Source organism: Hyperolius riggenbachi, chromosome 9 (genome assembly GCF_040937935.1).
Source record: "Hyperolius riggenbachi isolate aHypRig1 chromosome 9, aHypRig1.pri, whole genome shotgun sequence".
Taxonomy (NCBI): Eukaryota; Metazoa; Chordata; class Amphibia; order Anura; family Hyperoliidae; genus Hyperolius; species Hyperolius riggenbachi.
The window spans coordinates 183,196,336-183,218,944 of NC_090654.1; the positions used below are offsets into that span (position 1 = coordinate 183,196,336).

The following is a 22,609-nucleotide window of genomic DNA, read 5'->3' on the forward strand; positions in this document are numbered from 1 at the left end:
TCTATAAGACTGTGCCAGACTCTTGCTACAGAAAAGTGGGTCGCTAGACTGCGGCAGAAAGATTGTTTGTCTCTAATGACGAGAACGAAGCAGACTTTAAACCCCTGACTGTCTCTCGGGATCTTTTACAATGAAACAATAAGCAAATAAATACAATTTTAAGTGAGTCAGACATGACATTTGTATTTTATTGTTTTGCAAAACTCCTGAACTTCAGATAACCTTGAAAGGCAAAAAACGTCTTTATCTGTTTTTATGCAGTTTATTCCCAAACTGAGCTGTGTTGCTGTGGCATTTATCAAACATTTACTTGTGCTTTTTTAACCTGTTGTGTCTCATGAGAACTGACGGAATGGGAATGATGGTACTTGTGTTTTAAGGCTACTCAAATGCTGCTGTAGACTGGGCCAAGGACACAGCTCCATCTGGGCTGTAGGCGGCCCAGTCTGCTACGAATGTGGCCAAACATGGTGCCAATAATCGGTCCATGTGTGGGAACCTTAATTTCAAATCCAGCCAAAATTGACAAATGAGATGTATAGATAGAGAGAGAGGATAAAAGCTTGTCAAACATTTGTGATAATCTGAATCTCCATTGTGAAATTGATATCCTGTTTACCTTACCTTATTACAATAGAGAATTGTTTGTCCATTCCAGCTGCTGGTGTAGAATGTTGGGTGTTGCATTGGATGAAGAGGGTGTGCTATCTACTGTCTCAGCTTATTATTGATACCAGATGCTCATAAAATAAAAGTGCTGAGAATCTGAAATGCCGCTACATGAAAAAAAGCTAAAGGCTTGTTAAATAACCATTGCAGCACTGAAAGATATATCTGTTAGTAGCACTAAGCAGGCAGGACATAGACAGCCTCTGTGTGGTCCTTCTAACATGGCAGCTGAGATGAGTTTTGTAGAGCGATTATAAAGAAGATTGCATAATAATTTTACCAGAGCTATGAGTCAGGCCCATAAGGAGATATAATTCTTGAGCTAAGGAGAGATAACAACTGGGATACATATTTTTTTTTTAGTCAACCCCAAAGTCTTGAGACCTTGTTAATGTAATGTTAGAATACTTACTTAACAAGAATAATGTGACTCGTTCACTCAAAAACCTATGCAGTCAAACAACAGGTGGCACTCAAACAATATTAGAAAGTTATTTGTAAAGGGGCATGAATCCTGATGCAATTAGTTGTGGCAAGATTGCTGTGCACTGCAATTTTACTGGTACTAATGCGGGGGGAGCACCGTTAGCACCACATGTATTACCGGGTTAACATATGCATTGTTATTGTAATGCATGATGTGAGGCGAGTTGCTGAAAGAAGCAGGGGGAGCTCATCGTCGGAAACAGCTGGTGGCAGTGTCCGGCGCCATTTATCGCCACCTATGGACAGCCAACATGCCCTTCAACGTCAGCTGCTGATGCCACCATAGTGCCTTCACCCCAGGGGGTTTAGCAGTTTGGAAATTTTTTAATATGTCTGCCTCAGATCAGAGCAATGCCATCTGTTCTCTCTGCCTCCAAAAATTGAGCCGTGGAAAGGCCAACACACACGTAGGGACACCCACCCAACCCACGTAACTGCCTTACGAAGGCATATGCAGCAGAGGCTCAAACTGCAATGGGAAGAGCACCAGAGGAAAAGCAGCACACAAAAGAAAAGCTACCCTCCTCCTCTTCCTCCTTCAGGTGCATCATCTTCAGCCGCTTTCTCCCTTGCACCTTCACAGCCACCCTCCTCCACTCCGCCTCTGACCTTAAGTGGTTCCTGCTCCTCTGCCCACAGCAGCAGTCAGGTGTCTGTGAGGGAAATCTTTGAGCAGAAGAAGCCAATGTCTGCCAGTTACCCCCTTGCCCGGCGTCTGACAGCTGGCTTGGCGGAACCGTTAGCTCGCCAGCTGTTACCATACCAGATGGTGGACTCTGAGGCCTTCCGTAAATTTGTGGCCATTGGGACACCGCAGTGAAAGATACCCGGCCGCAATTATTTCTCTAAAAAAGCAATAACCAAACTGTAGCGTGAAGTTGAGAGACAAGTGGTGTCATCTCTGGCACACAACGTTGGGTCAAGCGTCCACCTGACCACGATGCCTCGTCTGCCAAGCACGGTCAGGGCAAGTACATTACTTACACAGCCCATTGGGTCAACCTGGTGACCGCTGACAAGCAGGGAGTATGTAGCTGTGCAGCGGACCAACTTGTGACACCTCCACTTGCTTGCAGGCAGGCCTCCTGCCACCTCCTCTCCTCCTGCTACATGCTCTTTGCTGTCATCATCCTTGGCGGAGTGGCAGTTCAACTCTACTAGTGCTGTGATCTCCTCTCCAGCTACACAGCCCCAGCTGCCCAGGGCCTGTGCTGCATGCCAGGTACGACGGTGTCACGCCATCTGAGACATGTCTTGCCTCAAAGCGGAGAGTCACACTGGAGCAGCTCTCCTGGCTGTTCTTAACAAACAGGTGGATCAGTGGCTGACCCCGCACCAACTGGGGATCGGCAATGCAGTGTGTGACAACGTCAGCAATCTCATTTCCACTTTGAATTTGGGAAAGTTGACACATGTACCCTGCATGGCACATGTGCTGAATCTCGTAATTCAGAGATTTGTGTCTAAAGTACCCAGGCTTACAGGACGTCCTGAAGCAGTCCAGGAAGTTGTGTGGGTATTTCAGGCGGTCTTACAAGGCCATGGCACACTTTGCCGATATTCAGCGGAGAAACAGCTTGCCGGTGAGACGCTTGATTTGCGATAGCCCGAATCACTGGAATTCGATCCTCCTGATATGCGACCGCCTGCTACAACAGGAGAAAGCCGTCACACAGTATCTCTACAACTACAGTCAAAGGACACGGTCTGGGGAGATGGGGATGTTCTGGCCAAAGTACTGGACACTGATGCGAATTGCCTGCAGACTCATGCGGCCATTTGAGGAGGTGACAAACTTGGTGAGTTGCAGTGAAGGCGCCATCAGCGACTTGATCCCATATACCTTCTTCCTGGAGCGTGCCGTGCGTAAAGTGGTGGATCAAGCTGTGGAGGAGCGTGAACAGGAACGGGAGGAAGAGTTGTGGGATCAATTTGCAGCAGAAGCAGATGTTCCTCAACATCTGCGGCAGCACAGAGGGGGGAGGAGGAGAAGAGTCGTTTGGGAAAGAGGAGTCAGATGATGAGGAAGGTGTTGTTTTGAAGGAGGAGGAGGAGGCGGCGGAAGAACAACCACAGCAGGTGTCGCAGGGGGCTTGTGCTGCTCAACTTTCCCGTGGTATTGTTCGTGGCTGGGGGGAGGAGGAGAACTTAGCTGGCATCACTAAGGAAGAGCAAGAGGAGATGGATAGTACGTCTGCATCCAACTTTGTGCAGATGGCGTCTTTCATGCTGTCCAGCCTGTTGAGGGACCCACTTATAAATAAACTCAAGGGGAATGACAATTACTGGGTGGCCACGCTACTAGAGCCTCGGTATAGGCACAAAGTGGTGGAAATGTTTCCAAATCACATGAAGGCAGAAAGCATGCAGCACTTGCAGAACAAGCTGGCAACTATGCTTTACAATGCGTTTAAGGGTGATGTCACATCACACCGCAATAAAGGTACCACTGCCAGTAATCCCATCTCCACGCAGGCAAGGACAGGACGCTCCATGGTGATGTTGGACATACGGACATTCTTTAGTCCACCCTTTTAGGCCTTAGCCCTTCCGGATCCATCCTCCACCAACGCCTCGACCGGTAGGTAGCCGACTACCTGGCCTTAAGTGTAGATGTGGACACTGTGAGTAGCGATGAACGCTTGGACTACTGGGTGCGCAGGCTTGACTTGTGGCCAGAGCTGTCACAATTTGCCATCCAACTTCTGTCTTGCCCTGCCTCAAGCATCCTGTCAGAAAGGACCTTCAGCGCAGCTGGAGGCATTGTCACTGAGCAGAGAAGTTGCCTAAGTCACAAAAGTGTTCAGTACCTCACCTTTATCAAAATGAATGAGGCATGGATCCCGGAGGGCTACTGCCCACCCGAAGACTAAGTCAGTCCCTGCACACAGCATCTCTGCCTGCACGCCGTGTGACTGCCTGCCCCATGACTAAGTCGCTCCAGTCCCCACACAACATCTCTGCCTGCAGGCCGCTTGACTGCCTTCTGGGGGCACACCAAAGATAATAAGGTCGTTGCTTCATTGTGGACAGACCAAATTTGATCAGCTGGACAGACACTGTTGTTCTATCATTGAGCTACTACAGCCCGGCGACCATATGGGCTTGAAAATCGTCACGGCCTGCACTCTCGCCATGGTGCACACCAGTCCAGCACGACCGTCACAACACAAACAGCTGTTTGCTGTGCGTTACACAGTGAGTTTGGTCTGTCAGTGTGAATCAGTACTCTAGTTACACTCCCTGATTGATGTATACACATGCAAGATGTTTTAAAGCACTTTAGTCCTCCAATTTAGCATGCAATCTGATTTCTGCCCTTAAAATGCTGCTTTGCGTCAAATCCAGATTTTTCCACGGGACTTTTGGCATCTATTCCACTCATCCATGTAAAAACTCAGACGTTAGACCCCTTGAAACCTCTTTTCCATCACTTTTGTGGCCAGCATAAGTGTTTCTAGTTTTCAAAGTTCGACTCCCCATTGAAGTCTATTGCGGTTTGCAGAAGTTTGCGTGAACCGAACTTTTGCGGAGGTCCGCGTTCGCAAACCTTAAATCGGAGGTTCGGGCTATCTCTACTAATGGGTAACGGGAAGTGCTCCCCCGGCGTTAGTACCAGTAAATTGCATGGCACAGGCAATCTTACCCCTCTTTGGGGCATCAGACCCAATGGGACAGTTGTCTCTTGTAATATGACAGCTGTCTCCTGTAATGTCCTGTAGTGTGACAGTTGTCTTTTGTAATGTGACAGTGGCCGCCTGTAATGTGACAGCGGCCTCCTGTAATGTGACAATTGTCTCCTGTAATGTGACAGCAGTCTCCTGTAATATGACATCGGTCTCCTGTAATGTGATAGCAGTCTCCTGTAATGTGATAGCAGTCTCCTGTAATGTGATAGCAGTCTCCTGTAATGTGACAGCGGTCTCCTGTAATGTGACAGCGGTCTCCTGTAATGTGACAGCGGTCTCCTGTAATATGACAGCGGTCTCCTGTAATATGACAGCGGTCTCCTGTAATATGACAGCGGTCTCCTGTAATACGACAGCGGTCTCCTGTAATGTGGCAGCACCCTCCTGTAATGTGACAGCGGTCTCCTTTAGATTAGCCAGTATCGCTAGCAGATATCTCTTTGTTAGACCTGCAGGTGGCAGTTCAGAAGTTATTCCTACTATATTGAGATATTTTTATTTGAAAATTGTTGACTCAGATGATTCAGCATACCTGTAATCATATAACCACGCTTTCCTTTTATTAAAAGAATATCATTTAATGTACATGTAATGAATACACCTCAAATGCTTCCGCTTCCAGTGGGGAGAAACAACAGCTGCTCTATTGACTTAGTAAACTAGCTGTATAATGCAGGCAGATATTAGCTTTGTTTCTCGTAATAAAAGTGCTTGAAAAGAGTCTCTGTGCACCATATTAAGGCATTCTTAGATGCAAATTTGACAGCATTTGTGTCTTTTATTAGGAAAGAAAGTATTGCATTCATCTTGGGGAAAAAAATGAAATTGTTGCATAAAAACGCAATTAAGCGCTTTTTTATTCAGCTGGCGCCAGGGGGCTTACATTTCCTAAACTGCTGTTATTGCTACTTGTTAAAAGTCCATTATTTTTAGATTATAATCTGTATCTAGAGTTATTAGTTTAGAATGGATTTAACTACATAATTCATACTAAAGAAAACCGCCAGGCAGATAAAGCAACAACTCATTGATGTGTTCTTTTGAAAAGTTATGAAACCCTCAATTCAGAAAAGTACTTCAAAGTTGAACCTTAGTCGTGAAGCTAAAAAAAAAAAAAAAAGGAATCAAGCTACAGGATACAGGGGATGAAGATGGGCATTTCCTATAATCCACTGCTCCATTTACATACAGCAATTTCTAATGGCCATTCACGACAACTAACACAGATGACTTTTTTTCTGTTCAAGGGCAGCTGAAGGTTATTGTCCTTCTCATATACTATCTGGACAATGTAGCATAAAAAGATAATAAAAAAGAATTGTGTGTGTTGTTTTTTTTTTTTGGGGGGGGGGGGGGGGGTCAGCTTCTATATATCATCAATGATATTATAATAACACTCACCTGGTCATCAGTTGTTAATACTGTAGATGGCGTAAGTGTTCCCTGATACTTTTTTCAAGTGTATTGTATTGAATACATGTTTGCCTTCCTTAAACAGGTGATGGTATTTGCAAATATATTGTATTACTTTATAGGTTGAAACTATAAAGTGATATTTTTTTCTGTTGCAGATGACATGGAAGCCCTTCCTATCAAGCAGTTTGTCAAGCATATCAGTGAACTCTATTCCAATAACCAGCATGGATTTTCAGAAGAATTTGAGGTATGATGGCATGTAAATTCTCTGAACGGTTTGTCTCCACTGTAGATTGCATTTTGCTGTCTAAAAAATGCAATACATTTTATTTACTTTTTTTTTTTATGTACCATGGACAGTTGCATCAAGTTTGCATTTCTACAGAAGAACTGTTGAAAAAACATGCATGTTGTGTGCACGTCTTAATACGTCTGTGTGCTTCAATTGACTTAAAAAAAAACCTGAACTAATAATTAAAAGTCAAAATAAACATACACAAGTCATACTTACCACCTGTGTATTCTACTCCTCAATCTCTTTTTCCTCTCCCGCGCCCTGTTTGTCCACTGTGATCAATGGAATTCTCCGTCCTCCATTTTGAAAATAGCCATTACACCATAACAGCTTTCTGGTCAGCACACAGTTAAACTGTAATATCGACCACTTGAGCCATAGGGAAACATGGACACATCAGTTCTCCTCTCAGCTGTAACTGATAGCAACTGATATATAACTGACAGCAACTGATATATTTCACTTCTGACAAAATGTTGTCAGAACTGGAAGGGATCATTGTGAGAAGAAAATGGTGAGCGTCTGAGAGGAACTGATGGCAAGGTAAGTATGTAATGTTCATTTGAAGTTACCTCATGTGTTTATTTTAAATAATTTTACTCAGTACAGGTTCCCTTTAAAGGACAGAGCTGAAGTGAGAAGAATATGGAGGCTGCCATATACCAGTTTTCATGGTAGCCCTCCTTATCTATTTAGCTGTATGCTTGTTTCTGGTGTTATGCAGACACTACTGCAGCCAATCTTGTCAGATCTGACAATCATGTATAACTTGTTCAGGGTCTATGGCTAAATGTATTAGAGGCGGTGGACCAGCTAGACAGACAGGCAACTGGTATTGCTTTAAAGGGAATAAATATGTCAGCTTCCATATCCCTCTCACTTCAGTTGTCCTTTAATGGAAGTGCAAAAGTAATCAAAATTCAACATGGCGAGTGTACCAAAGCAAGAACATATAGGGGATTTCTGTATGAAAATGCATGGCCTTGTGAACAGCAAAATGCGTGCTTTCTCTTAAATGTGAAAAGATTCACCAGTGGAGACAAGCCCTCGGGATCCCCAACTTTTCTTGTATATTGTTGTGTTATTAAATTAACTGAGATGTAAGTGGTGTGTTTGTTAAATAGCACCTGACACATGCTCAATAATAAAGCTAAAGTCTTGAACATTAAATATTAGCAGAAGTAGAATCTACTACGAAAAATTAAGTTCCTGAAACCCAAAATCTGCCCCTAACTCAGCGGCCATTGCTTAACCCCAGTTGGGGGCAGGCCTCAATGACAGAGCTGGGGGTGGCCATGGGCTGGTTTAGCAAGTGTTGCTTACAGTAGGCAGAAAAAAATTGACAGAACTGCAGGGCCAAATTTTTCATGCTGCTGAGGAAGTGTGCATTCCCCAGCCTGGCATGCTGCATGGGGAGCTTTTATAGTTGCCTGTTTCAGATGCTGGACCAGCTTCCTCTCATCCACTCTTTCATCCACTAGTGATGTTGCACTCCGGGCATCCTCTTCTGACTTCTGATCACATATTATTACATGTGATGATAAGAAGATCATGTCAGTGGTAGAGTGCCACCCGGTGTTGGGAGAGGGGTGATGGAAAAGACTCTTACATTCCATTACTCTTCTATAAGTGTATAAAGAGAAAAGGAGATGTCCGAGGACTGAGCCTTGGGGAACTCCCAACAGCGAGGGGTCATGATGATGGGGTGGTGCCGGAATGAGCGACTCTGAAGGTCATATCTGTGAGATAAGAGGAAAGCCAGGAGAGAGCAAGACCCTGAATGCCCATGCATAAGAGGATTTGGAGAAGGAGAGGGTGGTGGACTATGTCAAAAGCGGAACTGTTTAACTGTCCTTAAACTTATCATGTAATGTAAAGATGAATGTAACAGCTCATGGCCAGTGACAAACACATTGTGGACCAAAGTTTGGGAATCACTGATCAATGGCATTTGAGCCTTTTTCACTGGGTTGTTATTATTATTATTATTGTTTAGCATTTACATAGCGCTGACATCTTCCGCAGCACTTTACAGAGTTTATAGTCATGTCACTAACTGTCCCTCAGAGAAGCTCACATTATAATCCTTACCAAAGGGGAACCAATTAAATTATCTGTATTTTTTGGGATGCTGGGCCTGGGGGAAACTGGAGTACCTGGAGGAATCCACATAGAATTGGTGATACATACAAACTCTCCATGCAGATAGTGTTCCGTACTAGATTTCAACCAGAGTCCCAGCGCTGTAATACAAGAGTTCTATCCACAATGCTATGATCACAATAAGACAAGCAGGGATAAAAGAGCTGTAAAGTGAGGTCTTTGTACAGTGCTGCAAAGGCTACAGCTGCATGAAATATACATGAGGAAGCAGGAAGTACAACAAACAATAATAAGAAAAAATAAAAGTTAATTCATTTTACACTGGGAAAAAAAATCTACCTGCTTCCAAATCTACTCCGATTATCTTAACAAACAAATTGACAGCTGTGTCCCTTTAAAAAAAAAATGCATAAACTATAACATTAAACCAGAAAACAAAGATATATCAGCGGACATTATGTTTCCATAATTATATAAGTTGTTGTTTTATGGCGCTATTTACCTTATGGCGTGCAGTTTGCAAGCACAATTAAAGAAGCGGCAGTAAATTATCTTTACGCTTCAAGTCATTTCATTTGCCGTTAAGTGATATATTGTCATTCTGGAGAGCGGCTGAGCCCAGCGCAGATGTGACCCAAGCGCGGGCGAAGTCAGCCCAGGGGCGAGGAGAGGCTCTTCAGGGTCACAATGGAGCGATGGTGCTGCGTGATAATTGCTCCTTTCATGCACGCATTGTGACCACTGCCAAATGTCGGTTCAGGCAAAACAAATGCACAGGAAATCAGAGTGTGAACAACTGGACAGATTTATAAATCTCAGCAAATCATGGCCTTTTTTCATTTTCCCTCCGATTTGTAAACATTTAAAATCGCCTAATATAGGCATGTTGTTGTTCTATTTTAGTCATTTATGTAGTGCTATGGCATGATCCGCAGCCCTTTATGACACATTTGACAAGGCATCACTCAAAGGCTCCCAATCTAATGTCACTACCTCGCTTTTGAGATAATAGGGACAAAGACAAATGGTTACCCAGAATGCATTATATAAAAGTGACCCCCGAGTTATGTTATTGCAATTAAAATGTAACACCTTGTTTTCCCTTACTTATAATCTGCATTGAAAGAATTCTAAAATGCCCTTTCTCCTTTGTTTCAAGCTCTCTTTGTTCGCCGAGTATGAGCAAGCCTTGTAGTACTTTGCTAACAATGATCAGTAGTTGTAGACACAGAACATTTACTGTATATTGCGCTTTTCTCCTGGTGGACTAAAAGCATCAGAGCTGCAGCCACTAAGGCGCACTCTATAGGCATAGCAGGGTTAGGGAGTCTTGTCCAAGGTCTCCTACTAAATGGCTGACTTACTGAACAGGAAGAGACGAGATTCCAACCCGTGTCAGAGGCAGAGCCCTTAATCAGTAAACTATCCACCCAGTTGTGGGCAGGATCTACGGATTCCATTTTCTGTAGACAGTATTTTTAGGACTGTCATTCTAGCATTTGAACAGGCTAGTGTAAAGTGGGCAGTAAAAGTCTGTTGCTTGAAACAATTGTTCATGATTGAGGCAGGATACAATCTATTGTGGGAACTAGCCCCTGATGTTGGTAACCTCTACTTCAGCAATCTGCCAAGGTGGAAATGCCTCAGAAGATTGCTGATATATCTACCGGTACATACTTTTTGCTACTCATCCTACCCCTATATTTTCCAAAGGACAAGGCATGTCTTTATGGCTAAACAATCACCTGAGGTGACCTGGAGCACTTAAATATGGGGAAAACCTTTAATACAAATGTGCGTGTGTGTGCGCGCTTTAGGGCTCTGTTTACATTATATTCAGCTGTCTGCATTTTTCTGCATGTGAAAAATGCATTAGATATGAGAGTATATGTAAAATCAATGGGCTGTTTCTGTTATTTTTCACACACCAGTTTTTTCTCAGACATGTTAGTTAGCCTAGAAAATTACATTGCGTGGCTGTGAAAGTGGCAAACTTTTCCCTGTGTGAACCCGCATGGTGGCTGGGAAAGCTGCGCATGGAAAGACATGCAATACCAGTGGAGGCAACGCCTTAGGCTTCAGTTAAAGTACTAACCACTTAGCCGCTGTGCTGCCCATCATTAGTGATGATTCAGTCTGACATAAAGTCAATATGTGAGGAGGAGATGGCACTGCAGAAAAGTACAGCACCCCCACATTCTATAGAGGTGACTGAGCTGCCTAATAGAGACATCTGTGATGGCCCCATGGAGACAAGAGCAATGCCTCTGCAGATGATGGAGATCAGTGTTCCTCCTCTGACTGAAGTTAATTACACTGCACCTTCATACACGTTAATTTCTGTGGCAGAGACATTATCTATTAGTTGCCATTTTCTTGTTGTACATACGCTCTCTACAGGATAGCAGAAAAATCATTTATAGCTGTCCTGCTGTCTCTAAATAACTAGCTGGATTGAATGACTATCATCCATGATCTATTTCATAAGCAGCTGAAATACTTGCTTGTTTGGCCATTCAGCCTCCCAGCCACAGCAGCCTTTCAGCTTCTATTACATGCAGACGAATGGTAGTGTTTGGTAACACCACCCATGTAACGTTTCACATGCGGTGATGTTACCCAGTGGACAAAAACTCATGGTGCATCTGAGGACGGCAGCCACCATGCCCGGATGCAACTCCACCTGTGCTGAGCGCCAGAAAGTGTCGGCCTGTGAATGGGAGCAGCTGACAGGCAATTACTTCACCACCTTCAACTGCATGTGGAATAGGGGCCTTACAAAGTGTGTTGCTGCGAGTGCAGGCCTTTACCACAAAACCCAGTAAACTTTAAAACATGAAAATGACCATCTTAGGACTCTTGCCTTGCAGCTTGAGCCCCTTGTTTGAGTTCTACCTTGGACATTGTCTTTATGTAATTTGTATTATTCCCCCATCTTTGTGGTTTCCTACCACAACCAAAAACATATTGATAGGTTAAAGGGAAGGTTCAAGCAAAATAAAAAAATGGAGTTTCACTTACCTGGGGCTTCTACCAGCCCCATGCAGCCATCCTGTGCCCTCATAGTCACTCACTGCTGCTCCAGTCCCCCGCTAGCAGCTTGCCGACCTCGGAGGTTGGCGGGCCGCATTGCGTACGTTTTTACGCATTCCCGCTAGTGCAAGAACATTAACACATACATTTTTACGCGTTACTGGTTTAATGCGTAACTTTATACGCATTGAACCAGTAATGCGTAAAAATGTATGTGTTAATGTTCCTGCACTAGCGGGAATGCGTAAAAACATACGCAATGCGTCCCGCCAACCTCCGAGGTCGGCAAGCTGCTAGCGGGGGACTGGAGCAGCAGTGAGTGACTGCAAGGGCACAGGATGGCTGCATGGAGCTGGTAGAAGCCCCAAGTAAGTGAAACTCATTTTTTTATTTTGCTTGGACCTTCCCTTTAATCTATCTTCCACCAAACATATTATTAGTGCAAGCCATGTGAAATTACATTAGATTGTAAGCTCCTCCCAGGCAAAGTCCGTATTTAAATTGTTTGAAATTTGTAAATCTGACCACAGACGTGATACTTTAGGCATCATACTTAAGGCGCCTGTTATGTCAACATGACCTGTTCTGTTGCTATGGAGGGGAGGGCCGGCAGAGTGGGTGGGGTGAGGGGGGAGATCAGTGCCATCTACCAGCAATTTGCCAAGTCGATCTGCAAAGGGAATCGCTAGCCGACTTGCTGAGGAGAATCTGGGAAAAATGTACACAAACGATTCTTGCCTGAGACGCTCGCCTAGTAGTTTAATCTAGTGTGTTTAAGTAGCTTTAGACTACACTAGACATATGACTATGGTAGGAATGACACTGTGAGCCTCTCCGAGGAATAATTAGTGGCAACTTACTCTGCAAAGTGCTGTATAAAATTGTATTATTATTATTTACTAAATAAATAAAAAAAAACCTGTGCAGAAAGTGTCGCAAACAGAATTTCCACTTGAATAGGCTAGGCATACACTATTGGAGATGGCGCTTTACTAATACTCTGTCAGCCTCAGCTGGTGCCACCTTTTACCAGGGCTTTCATTACACTTCCCTATCTTTTACACCCACTATTTGGCTAACCTCTGACCCTTTGTTTCATTGGTACCCTTAACCCTAACCCTTTACATTGAGCTTTCTAACAGTACTGTCCATTCTTATCACTAACCAATACTTCATATTAGGAGCCAAAAATAAACAGTGCAAAGAATAAATATACAGTGTATGTATATTTTTTGTTTATTTTGTTTTTATTAGTTTATGAAATTGCAAGTTTCCAAAAACAATTTGAAATAAAATGAATCAGAAAAGAATCCAGGATTTCTTCAAGCAGCATGGCCTCCGTTCACTCTCAGCCCAGTGATCTTTACGTTCTGCTAATTGCGCTCCGGTTGAGTCGGGGTGATGGGGCTAATTTGGCTGACTGAGCAACAATAACGGCTCTGGTAGCATTCAGGGCGAGCGTTCATTGTCTGGGGAGAGAGATGTGATCAAGCTGATCACATGCATTGCCATCTCCTCAATTATTTATGAACTAAAATCCCTAGTGCGGTATCTCACAGCTGCTTTTGACACCATTTAATTATTCAAAATAATCAGCTGCACATCTCTGAACTTGAGCTGACTCTAATTAGGTCCACACTTCGCACAGTGTCAAATCATCTGTACCGACCAACTGCGTGTTGTTACTTCAAGTATTTTAATCCGAGGCATCTGTATAGGGTTTCCGTGCGATGGAAGCTGTCATGTCACTGCACACAGTAGTAAATGAGTAAAACTGTACAATTCCACAATAAACTAGTTATTATAACTCTTATACCCCAGCTGCTGGTTTTATATAAGTTTTGTATAGATCTGATTATATAAGGTTTTCATTAGTTTGGAAAAACACTATTATCATTATAATTAACATGATGTGGTGGGAACAGACTCTGACTTAGTGGCTACCTCAAGTTTTTTTTAGTTAAGGTCAAGTTTTTTAAAGTCCACCCCCAGGCACAGATATCATGTGCATACACATGCACAATTTTGGCCAAATTTGTGTTGCCTGCCAGGACCAAACCCAGTCCTGCAGATGACACTGCAGGGCCACCATGCTGTTCATACACATCACAGATTGATGACACCTTCTAGATCTATGATGGAGGAAGGAGCAACGATGACGCCAAGCACATTGGAGCAGATTCTGCGGGTGGGGTAAGGAGAGGAGCAATGGACTCTCGACACCAATTGTTGCTTACATTCAACAGAACATCTGCCAATAATTTTTTTTAGGATCAGTCTCTCCATTAGAGAAGGTTTTGTTAGAAAAAAGCCCTTACTATTTTTTGAAGAATGAGGTAAACAGCTAAAAAAAACAAAAACCAACACAACGTTTGTTAAAAAAAACCTACATGACCTAAAACATCCCAGATGGCAAGCTGTGTGAGGGCTGGAAACCACTAGAGCGATTTATGAAGCGAGTCAAAATGCTAGCAATTTCCCTAAACGCTGAGCTAATAATGGATGGGCCAAATTCCACTGGCGTGATTTTGATTAGCAAAACCGCTATCGCAGGACATTCAGCGTTTTGGTGGCGCTAACGTTTGCGTTTCTGCAATGTAATGTATATAAATGATGGCGTAATTGCTTATGAATCGCTGCACATAACGATCTGAGTGGGATTTTAAATTAATGCAAACTGAATAAAATGATGATACATTGAAAGGACCAATTAGAATTAAAATCGCAAATCGCTACACAATCGCTAGCAGAAAACTTACACTTTTTAGAATCGCTAACAAAATCGCAAGAAAACGCTCAAGAATTTGCTTACAAAACACTCATTAAAAATTCCAGCGATTGCGATAGCGATTTGCGATTTGTAGTGGCTTCCAGGCCTGAGTCATTTTCTAGTCATGTTCATTGCAGGAATCAAATGAGTTCACTGGCAAATGGCCACATGATAGCTGGTGAGTTCTTCTCTACCTGGCAATATGCCTGTGCACCTGTATTATGCTTACTGGAGACTATTTATTCTGGTCAGGGTGGAGCTGCACGATCAGTGGCGGCGCCAGGGGGGTGCTTGGGGGTGCACAAGCACCCCCTAAATTTGTCCAAGCACCCCCAAAGCACCCGCTGGTGTGAACTGACTTCAGGCGTCTAAGAGACGCCGAGTCAGTTCACAGCAGCAGCCCGGAGCAGCAGGCAGGGCTACGGTAAGATGGCCGCCCGAAGCCCTGCTCTGCAGACTTGGAGTCTGCAGTGCAGGGCTTCGGGCGGCCATTTTCCCGTAGCCCTGCTCGCCGGATGCAGGCTGCTGCAGGAAGGAAGAGGATCGTGGGAGCTGAGCTGCGCGCCACAAGGTGGTCGGACTCGGAAGAGGAGGAGGTCGGAACAGGAGGTCTTCTGACTAGGTGAGTAAATGGGTTTTTCTTTTCTTTTTCAGGTGGTGCTGCTGATTGGGGTCAGATCTGATAAGGATTGTGCATATTGGGGTCAGATCTGATAACGGTTGTGCATATTGGGGTCATATCTGATAACGATTGTGCATATTGGGGTCATATCTGATAACGATTGTGCATATTGGGGTCATATCTGATAACGATTGTGCATATTGGGGTCATATCTGATAACGATTGTGCATATTGGGGTCATATCTGATAACGGTTGTGCATATTGGGGTCATATCTGATAACAATTGTGCATATTGGGGTCATATCTGATAATGATTGTGCATATTGGGGTCATATCTGATAATGATTGTGCATATTGGGGTCATATCTGATAACGATTGTGCATATTGGGGTCATATCTGATAACGGTTGTGCATATTGGGGTCATTGAACGGGTTTTTTGTTCAAATCTGCTCACATTACGTGTATTTTCTTGAGAAAACCTGCACAATTATGTGAATTTTCTGGGGAAAGGGTCACCAAAACTTTGGCCCTCTGTCTTTGCGTTGCACTTATAAAGGGACCCCAAGGTGAGAATAATATTGAGGCTGCCATATTTATCTCCTTTTAAGTAATACCAGCTGCCTGGCTGCCGTGTTGGTCCTCTGCCTCTAATTCTTTCAACCACAGACCCTGAACAAGCATGCAAGCATGCAGCAGGTCAGGGGTTTCTGACAATATTGTCAGAACTGACAAGATTAGCTGCATGCTTGTTTCTGGTGTAATTCAGTTCACTACTGCAGCCAATAGATCAGCAGGGCTGCCAGGCAACTAGAATTGTTTAAAAGGAAATAAATATGGCAGCCACCATATCACTCTCACCCTGGGTTCACTGTAAATTACAGTTAGCCTCATCCGGTCATGACCACGCCCAGTTGTAGCCACACCCATTTTTCACCGCGGCGCAGGTCGTCCGCTCCCCCAGAAATTGGTCCAGCCCCTGCATAGCACCCCCTAAAAGAAATTCCTGGAGCCGCCACTGTGCACGATAGACACTGAAGACTAACTAGCCTGCACTCAAACACCAGTAAGGGAGATGGTCAATGAGAAAATTTCCAGCTTGCATGCAAATTTCATGTAGATCGTAAGCAGTTTGGAATTGGGCCCATTAAATGCACTTCCTGTCTATTTTGATTGGGCCATACCAAGCTGCTTACACTTTGCATGCAAGTCAGACTGATTTGCTCCCTATTAATCTTCTCTTTTCAGCAATCATATAGCTGACATGAAGTGTTATGAGTGGTGTGATTCTGTGGTGAAAAGTACCATATTTGTTTTGCTCTATAAGACGCACCTGACCATAAGACACGGCCAGGTTTAAAGGATAACTGAAGAGAGAGGGATACGGAGGCTGCCATATTTATTTCCTTTCAAGTAATATTTGCTGCCTGGGTATCCTGCTGATCTTCTGTGTCTAATACTTTAGCCATAGACCCTGAACAAGCTTGCAGATAATATGTTTCTTTCATAACTGTCAGATCTGACTAGATTAGCTGCATGCTTGTTTTGATGTTATACAGACAAAACTGCAACCAAAAAGATCAGCGGTGCAAAGTCAGGCAACTGTTATTGCATAAAAGAAATAAACATGGCAGCATCCATATACTTCAGGTGCATCTTCAATGTGCAGAGGCATCTTCTGGAGTGTCACAGCAGGGCCTGCGCCATGTACCCCCCCCCCCAAGCTATTTATCCCTCAACACCCCCCCTCCCGCTTGCTAACCGTGCTTCCCCGGGTCCCCTGCAGCATATGAGCAGCAGAACATCCACCAGGACACCAGCAAGGATGTTGACAGGAAGTAGGGCTGGCCGGACAGGTGAGTGTGTTCCCACTGACTCTAAGGGTGCATGCATACATCTAATTTTCATGGCTAATTTTACTCTTTCCATGTAGAATGAGAGCTTACCTACACAATCTGTTCATTTTATTTAAAATGTGTTCGCCCTCATAATACATGGAAGTGGTACAATTGGCCAGTTGATTGGTCAATCAACATTGGATGTGTGTGCAGCTTATGGGGCCCTGTTATGGCACAATTTGGGGGAGAGAGTCCTGGCAGCAGCCCTGCTGTGACGCAATTTTAATTTCATAACATGTACCGGTGATCCGCCCAAATACACTCACATAATATTTATATTACAGGGCGCAGCAGCAGGGAATGGGAGTGGCGGCGATCAGAGTATCTGACGAATCTGAAGGGGCAAAGGCTGTGCCGTACTAACCCCGGCAATAGCTCCGTCTAGCACAGGCATGGGCAAACTTGGTCCTCCAGCTGTTAAGGAACTACAAATCCCACAATGCATTTGCCTTTATGAGTCATGACTGTGGCTGCCAGACTCCTGCAATGCATTGTGGGACTTGTAGTTCCTCAACAGCTGGAGGGCCACGTTTGCCCATGCCTGGTCTAGCAGCATGCAGTTTTCCTAAGTCGGTCTATGTCCAACATTGATACTTTGGAGGAAAATGCCAATATCAGACGTAGTCCGACATAGGATTGGAAACCGTTAATCATCTACAATAAAATAAATCTTTTTTAGAGAGTTATACATAAAATCAAGCTCGGCCACTGACTGCCTACCCAGGACTAGGAAAACATTTATGCCTGGAGTAGTGTTTAAAATGCATTAGTGCGCTCCTGTATGCCATGCAGATCTATAAGTAGCAGATGTTTATGGGCTGAGACCTTTTGTGACAAACAGAATAATCCATAACCAGAAGAGGCGTGTATGTATGTATACATATCACACACACACGTGTGTAAATATTCATTTGATGCCCACAGTAACGTGTGCTGTGTGTAGTTGATAATTGCCTTTGTTGTGTGTTGCTGGATAAAGCCACATCTGCTGTTTGCATAATATATATGACACGCTCCCTCTGGCTCATGCAGCAGCTGTGCACTGATAATTATTTCCTTTATCAGTCAGCTTCCATATTCCACTTTACAACTTGAAAGCATTAAATTGGACCTCAATAACCTCCAGACTTGGAGAAAATTAAGACATAATTAATGTTGCCTCGCTAGCCCTCCCGCTTCCTGCTTTAAAGAGAACCTGTACTGAGTAAAAATATTTAAAATAAACACGAGGTAAGTTCAAATGAACATTACATAGTTACCTTGCCATCAGTTCCTTTCAGAAGCTCACCATTTTCTTCTGACAATAATCCCTTCCAGTTCTGACAATATTTTGTCAGATCTGAAATATATCAGTTGCTGTCAGTAAAATATCAGTTATAGCTGAGAGGAAAACTGATGTACCAGGTTATGTCCATGTATGGCTCAAGTGGGTGATGTTACAGTTTAACTGTGTGCTGACCAGAAAGCGGTTATGGGTCATGGCCATTTTCAAAATGGAGGACGGAAAATTCCCTTGATCACAGTGAACAAACAGGACGCGGGACAGGAGAAAGACACTGAGGAGTAGACTACATGGAAGGTAAGCATGACTTGTGTATGCTTATTTTGACTTTTAATTTTCAGTTCAGGTTTTCTTTAAGGTGGATTTCCAACTGAATGGCTATAAGTGGCATCAGATACATGCTTGTCAACTGTTTAGCTTGCCAAAATATTGCCAGTCTAGTGACTTGGATATCTCTGTCACCTTTATTACCAAGATGATGACACCAAGAGTTCCAGTACAGTACAGTGCTACAGAACATGATGGTATAAATAATATAATAATAATAAAATCCCTTCTCCTATAAGAGGCCTCTACTCCAGCCTGAAGTGCCTATGGCATGTATTATTTGAACTCCAGCTCCTGTTTGGATGGTGCAGACAACCTCTGTCCATCCACAATTGTTATCCCCATTTCTCTTGGGAAGAATTTCCCTTACTTCTTATCTTTTGTGCAATATCAGTACCACAAATGAACACTCCAAACTGCAGACACCCGTCCCTCTTCCCATAAAATCAGTGCCCCATTCCTCCCCTCTCCCACTCTGCCTTTCCCTAATTCTCAATACATGCCCTGAAGCAAATTTAAGTGCAATTTTAGTGCAATATCACTACCAAAAAGAACACTCCAAAGTGCAGACACCCGTCCCTCTTTCCATAAAACCAGCGCCCCATTCCTCCCCTCTCCCACTCTGACTTTCCCTTATTCTCTATATGTGCCCTGAAACTAATTTTCCAGGTGCCCCCTGCGTAAAGTTAACCTTGAAGAACACCTGCATCTTCTGGTGCTTTGCTGAAATTATGTGATGGCATAACCAATCAAGAGTGCAAAAACTGATACCTTCACAAATCGAACCTTAATGAAGCCCCTATGAATGGCTGTAAGTCTCTTTCAGCTGATGATCAGTCATTATTCACCCTTCTACTCCAGCTCTCTCTCTAGCCCATGCAGTCATTCTTTGTCTTATAGAGTCCCTTCTCAGAGCTGCTGTGGGCTTATATCACAAAGTATACCAGATAAGCTTCTGGCACTAGTGTTGCTCATGCATACCAGGCCTCATGAAGAATTTTAGGAACAGTCTGATTAGTTTATCGATTTTCAAGGCCTTGACACCATGTGATGATATCCATCCTACTTAACCATATTCTAATCAATGAATCAAAGGCTTATCCATCACCTGATCAAACTGGTCACAAACATCTCGAAGCCTTCTGGTCCTTATGAGCAACACTGTCCACCACTATTACACTACAAAACAGGTTTTACAAAGAGAGTAAAATATCTTTATTAATGTTTTCCTAAAACTTTTTTTTTTTTTTTTCTACAGGAAGTCCAGCGATGTACATCCGACATGAACATTACAGCAGAGCATTCCAACCATCCCGACAATAAACACAAAAACAGATACATCAACATTGTAGCATGTAAGTACATAATGGGGCCATCTGTTAATACCAGTTTACATAACACAGAGTAACTGTGGAGACCAATCAATCACTGGCCTGAATGGATAAAGCCAGCAGCGGGCCCCTGTGCAAAATAAATGGAGGTGGCCCCATGGGAGTGGGTTTGGTCATAATCTATCATGGATGGATCCAAAAATTATCAAGAACATAAAAGTACATAGTTAAAATGAGAGACAACCACATGGGGGAAAAGGACATGGAGGGAAAGACAGCTACATAAAAGGGAGTGACACAGAAAGACAGAGGCAGCTTCTGAACAGGCTGGGTCCTGATGCATACATGAACCTAGAGGATAACCTTGCCCTGACTGAGGTGCAGCTCCGAGAACGATAAGGGGCCCAAGGCAAGGTAGTATCTTCAGTTCTTTATGATAGTGTTTATGGTAAGCTGAGGTAAGAGTGGGGTCAGAAAGATGGCCGCTTGTCCTCTTGACACCCACTAGGTGCCTAAGTTGCCTTGTGGATAATCCTGCTCTGGTGCAGACTGCCAAGGTATATTAAAGGGTACAAATCACTGACAGAGGAGTAACTGCATATCCAGGGTTCCCATAGCAAAATGTTGAGGAGGCTCCAAACCCTAGACACATTGAAGCAGTGGCACCGTTGTGTCAAGATTATGATATGGCATGCAGTAAGACTGTTCTGGCCAACATGCTGATATGTCTTTGCTATTTCAACAACTAATAGCTCTCCTGCTGGGTCATGTTACCAGTGATGTCACTTCCTGCAAAAGATTATTTCCATGTTTACTCAATTAGACTGTTCTTTTTAAACATTGCAACACTTTTTACGAGTTCCCTCTAGGGTCTGCATCTGTACCCACTGATTTCCTCTATCGACCCCTACCCATATCCTACACCAGAGGTGCCCACACTTTTTTGGCTTGTGCGCTACTTTCAAAAATTAGCAAGTCAAAGTGATCTACCTATGTACAATTTTAGAAGCACACTTGTATATGTTACGGCCAGAACCCGAAGTTTGGCCAGAACTAGAAGTGGCCGGCCACTTCGGGTTCTGGCCGGCCAATGCGCGAACTGGCCGCTGCGCTGCGGCCAATGTGAGAAATGAAACAATTCCTGTAAGGTTAATGTGATGTTGTGGCCGCAGCGCAGCGGGCAAAATGTATCACACATCTTTACTTTATTCAATGGCATTAAGCCGCCCGGCTTTTTCCTCTGCCTCTCTCTCCTCCTCCCCCCGCCTCTCTCTCCTCCCCCCCGCCTCTCTCTCTCCTTCTCTTATGGGCACAGCCGGGCGGGGACACGCGTGTCCCTCCGGAGTCGTTCGTCGCGGCAGGGGAATCCTGCCGTTCTTGCAGAGCGGGTGCTGGCAGAAGCAATGTCTGCAGCCTCCCCGCTCTGCTCTCCTGCCGCGAGGAACGACTCTCCTGGACACGCGTGTCCCCGCCCGGCTGCCCATAAGAGAAGGGGAGAGAGAGGCGGGGGGGGGGGGGAGGAGAGAGAGGCAGAGGAAAAAGCCGGGCGGCTTAATGCCATTGAATAAAGTAAAGATGTGTGATACATTTTGCCCGCTGCGCTGCGGCCACAACATCACATTAACCTTACAGGAATTGTTTCATTTCTCACATTGGCCGCAGCGCAGCGGCCAGTTCGCGCATTGGCCGGCCAGAACCCGAAGTGGCCGGCCACTTCTAGTTCTGGCCAAACTTCGGGTTCTGGCCGTAACATATATACAGAATGGAAAATGTAGTGGGGTTGGGATCTACCATGAAGGCCTTAGTTTCTACCTAATTGGGCACCCCTGTCCTACACCCACCTCCCTCACCTTGACTTTAGTACAAATTCCTGATGCTTCAGGGGAAGATTAACATTAAAAAGGCTAGTTGGAAACTGGGTGCACGTTTACCTCTGTGCACCACAGCAACTTACATGGATGTTGTGTCGCCTCTTGTTCCTGCGTAATATACCTGGTGAAAAACAGATGTCTTCTAATATATTGAGCTGTAACAAAAGAAACAAGGGACATTGGGCTATCTCAGGGTAAAGTGACTGGGAGAATGCCAGGCCCCGAAAAAATATGATGAATAAAAATAGTGTGCTGAGGCTGGCCACTTATCAGTAGGTATTAGGGTAGTAAAAGATTAGATGGTCTGCTAAATCTATACATTTATAGATATACTTTTAATTTTAGAAACGTATTAAAATTTTACAAATGTTTATTATTTTGGGCTTGTACTCTTTGAACTGAATTTACATTGTTAGCCAGCCAATGCAGAAGGGGGAGCCCTAAACAAACAGCACGCCAGTTGTGATATTTAAATTCTGTTAAAATGTATTTACTGTGTAAAGGGGTTCTGTGGAGGAGTGTTGAAAATAAAAACAGACACTCACCTGGGGCTTCTATCAGCCCCCTGTAGCAGTAATCTCCCACGCCGTCCTCCTCCGATCCGCCGTTCACCGCTGAACATGACGAATAATGTGCGATCCCGCTCGCATCATCGGAAGCTGCAAAGTTTTCTTGTACTGCGCCTGCGTAGTAAGCTTCCGATGATGCGCAGTAGCGAGCAGGTGCACAGCGGCGGAGAACGGCGGATTGGAGGAGGACGGTGTGGGTCATTACTGCTACAGGGGGCTGATAGAAGGGGACTGTGTTTATCCTACAC

At 44.2% G+C, this 22,609-nt stretch overlaps 1 protein-coding gene across 6 annotated transcripts in view; it reads left to right on the forward strand.

Moving 5' to 3' along the window:
- PTPRG (protein tyrosine phosphatase receptor type G) overlaps positions 1-22,609 on the forward strand; it is an 831,563-nt gene that overhangs the window by 728,769 nt on the left and 80,185 nt on the right. For all 6 annotated transcript variants that reach the window (XM_068253766.1, XM_068253765.1, XM_068253761.1 and 3 more), the window contains 2 exons: positions 6,416-6,507; positions 19,849-19,945. In XM_068253766.1, the coding sequence (XP_068109867.1) occupies positions 6,416-6,507; positions 19,849-19,945 (189 nt within the window). The remainder of the gene's footprint in view (positions 1-6,415; positions 6,508-19,848; positions 19,946-22,609) is intronic.